Source organism: Phalaenopsis equestris, unplaced genomic scaffold, assembly GCF_001263595.1.
Source record: "Phalaenopsis equestris unplaced genomic scaffold, ASM126359v1 Scaffold000535, whole genome shotgun sequence".
NCBI lineage: Eukaryota > Viridiplantae > Streptophyta > Magnoliopsida > Asparagales > Orchidaceae > Phalaenopsis > Phalaenopsis equestris.
The window spans coordinates 447,814-455,145 of record NW_018164975.1 but is presented as its reverse complement, the minus strand read 5'-3'; the positions used below and the strand labels follow the sequence as shown (position 1 = coordinate 455,145).

Here is a 7,332-nt window from a genome sequence, read left to right as displayed (position 1 = left end):
AAAAAAAATCTGTAACTTCGCCGTCTTCCTGCCTTCAACTCTTCATGTCCTCTCTTCACTGTCTCACCTTCCCTGCTCCCTGCTCCTCGATCTCCAAAAATGGTGGCATCAACCTCACAACCCCAAACGCACCCAATCTCTCTGCAAAACCTTCATCTCTCAATCCCCACAATGCTCTCCATCAAAACTACCCTGATTTTCCCCTTTTTCTTCCCGACCTGTCTTCAGATGCGAGGGAGAAGATCCTTAGCCTGGAAATCATGGGCATCGACTCCAGCCGCGCTCTTGCCCTGCACCCTGATCTCCGCGCCGCTTCCCCTGATTCCATCCACTCCGTCATCTCCTTCCTCCTCTCCAAAGGTATACACCACAAAGACCTCGGCCGGATTCTCGGCATGTGCCCGAGAGTTATGACATCAAGCATCGGCAAAGATCTAGTCCCAGTCTTCAAATTTCTTTCCTGTGATCTCAAGGTTCCGGATTCGGAATTTCGCCGCGTTATAAAGAAATGCCCTAGGTTTCTGGTCTGCGATGTGCGAGACCAGCTCCGGCCGGCGCTAATTTATCTGCAGAGGTTAGGGTTTAAGGATGTCACGGCGCTTGCTTTCCATGATCCGGTGCTGTTTGTTTCCAGCGTGGAGAATACGCTTATGCCCAAGTTGCAGCATCTAATGCGGCTTGGTCTGTCGAGGGAGGAGGCAGTTGGGATGGTGCTGAGGTGCCCTAGTTTGCTTACTTTTAGCATTCAGAATAACTATAAGCCAAAGTATGAGTATTTTGTGAGGGAGATGGGGGGAGGATTGGAGGAGCTCAAGGACTTTCCGCAGTTCTTTGCTTTTAGTTTGGACAAGAGGATAAAACTGAGGCATCGGGTGATGGCGGAGATGGGGCTGAGGCTGCCATTGTCGTTGATGCTGAAGAGCACTGATAATGAGTTCAAGGAGTTGTTGATGCAGAGAGGTAGGTAGGAATGTTAGTTGCTTTCTTTTGCTTCTTGCATTATGTGCATAAGATTCTGTTTGTAAGGCCATCTGAAGTTCTCCGAGTTTATTAGCAGGTTTAGTTATTGATAGTTGACGGCAGAAGGTTTGGATATTTACGTACACAGCACACAATTCTTATGTATTTACATATCTCACGTCTAAATTTCATATTTACACACATAGCATTCAAATTTTTAATATCACATAGAAAATCACTATTATCATTTTTAAAAGTGAAATACACCTTTTCATGCATAGGTTTGAAGCACCAAAGTGCAATGTTTGTAAATATGAAATGACACTTTAGTGCTTCAACACGATTGGGTGCCAATTTACCATTAAACTAGGCTAGGACCCCTTGAAACCTAGTTTAGCTCAATTGTGTCGAGTGTAGAGTCTGATTTACTTTGGCTAAAATAGCAACAAGGAGAGAGACAAAGGAACCTCAGTGTCGCAAAAACAGTGCTTCTGTGCCATAAGATTTGCATGGCCGCACTTGAATTGGGCTTAGCTAGACTAGACGACTGCGATACGCCAAGTAACGACGTACCTACGCCGCGGTTCTTTTGATTCCAGGTTCCGGATTAGATGAATTGGAATAATTATGCTGAGGAGTGGCGTGATTACTCAAGGGGTTGTTTTTCTCCCAATTCGATTCTTAAGTCCTCCATTCAGAGTAACAGTACTTTTCTCTATTGCGAATCTCTTGTGCGCGGTGAAATCTCAAAGGCATTTTGTGTGGAGCGGTGAAGTTCGAGAGATGGATTTTTGAGCGCGTGTGATTTCTCTTATGCAATCAAGGCAAGATTTGGAGCGGAATTATTGTAAGTTTCAGTGGTGTAGAGAGAAGATCCGAGTGTTGTAAATTTCTGTAAATTTTTCCTCACATAGTAAAATTTTTTGGTGTGGCTTGGCTCTGTGATTTTTTTCCGTTGGGTTTATTCATGTCAAATCACATTGTATTTTTCTAGGATTACTTTATTGTGCTTTTCCATTAGATATATTGTTCCAAATTTATCAAATCAGTGTGATTCTTCTGCGTTGTGATTTTGCTTGTAAACTAATTGAAACCCAAGTTTCCATACCAAAAAGTAGTATCAGAGCGGAATTTCTTTTCTAAAGACCTTTGATTCGAGTAGGAGCTATGACCGACCGACGAAACAAGGTACAAAATCGAGAAGTTCAATGAATCGAACTTTCTATTATGGAAAATTCAAGTTGAAGATTTATTGTATCAGAAGAAATTGTATTTGTCCTCACAAGGAATCACCAATAAGCCTGAATGATGTCTCTGAAAGAATGAGAAGTATTGGATCGGACGACTCTAGGTTTGATCCGTCTTCCACTTTCCTCATTTGTTGCGTTCAATAAAGTGAATGAGAAAACTATAGTGGATTTCATGGCGACATTGAAAGAATTAATGAAAAAGCTTATGTTTCAAATAAGGTTTTTCTGATGAATATGTTAGTCAATGGAAGATGGCTGAAATCAGTTCAGTTGATGAAAACTTGAAAAATTTTCATATTATAACTAGCCATTTATGTTCTGTGAGCATCAAATTTGATGGCAAGGTTTGGAAAATGTTAATTCTGTCTTCATTGTTGAATAGTTAGGATAGATTTATCACGACAATGAGTTACATTTTAGTTAATATAAAATTGAACTTCGATGACATCGTGAGGTTAGTGATGATTGAAGTAACTCACAGAAAGACAACGAGCGGTGAATGTTCAAGTTCTGTGTTTAATGTTAAAAATATGGGAATAAATCGAGACAAGAATACAAACAATGAAATATTTAAATCCATAAGTGAAATGTCCAGGTCGGGGAAAGGAAATGATGGGTGAATGATGAAAATGTGGATAAAAAATGACATTTCAAGAAGAACCACAAAACTCCAATGAAGGTTGGTGGTGGTCAAGATGGAAATGTCTCTACAAATATCTTCACAGGACAATCCAAGGTGACTTATAGTTTTATCCCTAGTCAGAGATGTTTAAAAATTACACTTAGATTGATCTAAGAATGTTTATTTTAGAAATAACGAGAAATGTAATATCGTAGGGAATGATGATGTTGATATCAGGTTGTCAAATAGAACAATCTGAAAGCTCAGTGAAGTTAGACATGGTCCAAGTTTAAAGTGAAATCTGTTCTCGGTGAGCCAGCTGACAAGGTCAGGGCATGCGACTACTTTCATTGGTGATTTGTGGAAGATGACCAGGGGGTAATAGTGATGACTCGGGACAACATTGAAGACATTCTTCACCTGATCAATGAGATAATACAATTTATTGATGTGGCTAGAGCTAAGGTTGATTCGGTCTTTGACACTGCAGACTTGGCCATATGTGTGAGAACTGTATGAAATATTTACTTTTAAAGAACAAGCTTTAGAGTTTGAGATTTGTGAATTTAGATTTTTGTGAATATTGCATATATGACAGGTAGAATAAAGATTCTTTCTCCAAATGTGGGTTAATGATGAAGCCAAAGAAGCTGGAGTTAGTGTATATTGACGTATGAGGTCTTATTTCACTTCAGTCCTTTGGAGCTTCCCATTATATCACTTTCATTGACGATCACACCAAAAATGTGTGTGTTTAGTTCTTAAAACATAAATCTTATGTATTTGAAGTGTTTAAGGGACAGGTTATGGTAGAAAAAGAGAAGCATGGGACTGAAGTGCCTTAGATTAGATAATATGTGTGAGTATCATGATTTGAGGTTCAAGAATTGATGTGCTGCAAATGGATCATGCATGAGTTCACTGTTTCAAGGACACAACAACAAAATGGTGTGGCTGAACGCATGAATAGAACCACCACAGAGCGTGTCAGAAGTATGAGGTTGCATGCAAGCTTGCAAAGATGATTTTTAGGCAGAAGCGATGAACACTGATGTTTATCTAATCGATCGTGGTTTGTCGGTACCTTTGAATGAAGGCTTACTTGAAGAAGTCTGGAGTGACAAAAAGGTAAATCTATCTTATCAGAAGGTATTTGGGTGTTCTTCATATGTACATGTTACTACAGGGTCTAAAAGTAAACTTATTTAAAATTTTTCTAGTGCACTTTCATTGGGTATGACTCAGATGAATTTGATTATAAATTCATGCTATCAGAATCATAAGTTCATTAGGAACAGTGGTATAATCATATTATATATAGTTAGTTTCCTACGACACTCTTAAACAATGAAACGTAGACACCAATCCCTTGAAAATCTAATGATTTCTTTCAGGCCCCGTTAGCCCTGCTAGCTATAACAACATAGTTTAATACTAACATAATTATATTATATTATTATGTATATTTCATGCATCATAAGCAAAATAAAAAACATATATATAATTATACAATATTCATCAATATTTATACACAATCATGAATTTGCAATAATAAAATTTAACACATAAAAATTATAGAAAAATAATAATATTGAAAACGTGAGATGCAAGTTATTAACAAGCGTTTATGTAGAATCTAAAAATAGTGAAATATTTTTGTAGTGTTTTCATTTCAAATTTGAAAGTTTTAATGCATTAGATAGTTATATGATCTCTATAGTTATTAGATTAAATTATACATTAATTTCCAATGTTTATAATATGACATCAACAAGCCTTTATAATATCATTAAGTGGGGTCGGCTACATGAATTATTTTTCTCAATTTTGTTATATTGAGTGTCATATTTTCATTCAATTCTAATAAATTAAGATCATTTCTTATACAAGGTGTCCAAGACTTCTTAGGTCTACCCTTACCTTGGCATAAGTTAAAATCCAAAATATCTACTCTCCTAACAAGTTCGTCAGATGGTTGACATTTAATGTTATCTAACCATCTAAGACGACACTCTCTAATTTTGTTTGCCACTGGAGTTACTCTAACCCTTTTACGGATATATTAGTTTCACATTTTGTCTCTTAGTATAAAACCACTTGTCCACCTGACCTTTCTAATAATAAGAAAATTTAGAAAATTGTTTGATAATTGTTCTATCCATCATGCACAGATGACTCAGTGGTCATAATATATTTCATAAATTATATATATGCATATCTCATCATACAAATTTTCATAATTTTTTGTTTTCAAATACATTTGGATTTTCTTAATAATCTTTGAAATTCTGTGAGGATCATGAAAAATTATCAAATATTGTGTAGAAGTTATAATTTTTTGGTGAATCGACATTCCATTTTGTCAAAGCATCTTGAATATAATATAAACCTTTTGATTAATTAATTCAATTATGGTCTTTGATTTGTAAGTGCAAGATGATTATTACTTGTTTTACATAATTAATTAAATTATAATGGATTTTAACCTTATGTATTTTTTTTATTATTTTTTAAAATTTTACCTCAATTATTAAAAATTATAAATAATGTGAAAATTTATTAATAAAATTTGTAAATGTTTATGATTTGATTAGTCTAATTAGAGCCATAATTCACTTTGTATGATCCAAGGTGGGTTATTTCTCCAATTTTCTTAATAAATAATCATATTTTTCATAATTATTTTTTTCTATATAAGTATAAAAAATGTGAATTGATTTTCATTTATGAAAATCATGGAAAAAATGGTAATAGTTCATGATAATTCTTGATTTTAAAAATCATTGAATTTGATACTATAATGATAATAATATCAATTTTAAAAATCAATTGATATTTGCTTATTTAATATTTGATAAATTTAATAAAATTAATAATAAATCATTTGACATTTAAACTCTTAATTATAAACTTTTGATGAAGATTTTGATCATGTGCTATGAGCAAAATTCTAGATTAAGAGTTTGTTTAGGGCAGTTTTTTTTATTGATTCATTTTTTATACTTTTGTTATACATTCATTTAGCCATTAGTTTTTTTGCAGCTTTTAAGCTTGACCAGTCATTTCTATCATTTTTTTATTCTTTTCCAATTCCCAACATCCTTTTCAGCTTGTTCACTCTCTGACTTTGGGATTGCATATTGTTTTTTTCATGTGAAGAGAGTCATATTGCTTGATTATGGCGATTCATCCTATTGTTTTATGGACCAACTTATTTTGAAGCATAAATTATCCTATTAGGATAAAAATCATATAAAAAAATGGCATATTTCTCTTATTGAGAGTATTCCTTAGATATTCTTGAACATAATTATCCTCTGTGAATCCATTCTCTTTGAGAGATGGATTGACATAAAACTTTTGGTTTTAATTAAAAAAAAGGATTGAAAAAATGATTTTTACATACCTGAAATCTAAAAGATAAGGATTTATATCCTAAACATCTATACTCTAATCTAAACACCACTTTATATCATTACCATTCCCTTCGCTCTGTCATTTCGCTCGCCTCCATCACTCGCCTCCATTGATATACACTTCTGTTTCCATTTTTCCATCTCCTGTTGCTTGTGCCAGTTGAGAACATCAGATTGTTTCCATCACTCCATAACCATGGAAAGCGACTGAGTGCAATAATAATGAAGCCATCATGGATTGGATAAAAATCAGAAATGAATCCCCTTCAGAAAGATCTCAACGAGAAAATGGTAACTTCTTCGTGCCCATTTGCGGTGGGCGGCGATGTGGAAGGAGGAGCGACGGCCATTACTGTGGTTTTTTAGATGATTCTGGGTTTTATACGGAGGATAGATTCCACCAATTTGATATCACTGAACTGAACCATGATAATGAAATCTTGTTTGATGCTCAGCTGGCCATAACTCAAGCCCCAATCCATCTTTGTTGGTGAGCTCCGGGTGGTTCGTGTGATTCCAATTCCGACGGCTTATCGACAAAGCAGCGCAAGGTAAGGAATAGCATGCCGTGCCGGCCGGTGACAGTGCTTAATATGGCTGTAAGTAGTATTTAACATTAGTAGAATTCAGTAGATCTGTAAATATGTAAGTCCTTTGAATTCACCCATCCCCTGAATTTCTCCTGATTCAAGCTGAATCAAAGGCACAAATTGGGGCTGCTAAATCCGAAATTTCATTAAAATTTCGATCATTTGGCTGGATTTAATAAATCCAGTGACAAATCCTATCAGAATGCACAACCAAACAACTGCAATCATCCTTATCAGAAACAACACAGTGCCAGCATCCTATGCTTTGAGGATGGTGCAAAGAATAGGAAGTTTTAAAAGAGAATATTTTAAGTGAGCGTGACTTGCGAACATTACAAAATGATGCACATTGTTAAGATATATTTCATGTATATGGGATATTTTAAGTGAGCATAAATTTTTTTCTTATTTAGAGGAATTTACATGCCTATCACTAGGGCTGATTTACATGCCTACCGCTTGATGAAAATTGGATCTCGATTCGATTGAGACTT

The 7,332-nt window shown here is 35.1% G+C and overlaps 1 protein-coding gene across 2 annotated transcripts; it reads left to right on the top strand.

The window, feature by feature from the left end:
• On the top strand, positions 1–2,113 carry LOC110028871 (transcription termination factor MTEF1, chloroplastic). 2 transcript variants are annotated; one of them, XM_020730896.1, is made up of 2 exons: positions 1–960; positions 1,560–2,113. In XM_020730896.1, exons 1-2 carry the CDS (start codon positions 45–47, stop codon positions 1,583–1,585), a joined length of 942 nt encoding a protein of 313 aa, XP_020586555.1. In that variant the 5' UTR covers positions 1–44; the 3' UTR covers positions 1,586–2,113. The 2 variants fall into 2 exon arrangements, with proteins under 2 accessions (XP_020586555.1, XP_020586554.1); XM_020730895.1 differs by lacking the exon at positions 1,560–2,113 and adding an exon at positions 1,404–1,553.
• Positions 2,114–7,332: the final 5,219 nt, after the last annotated feature.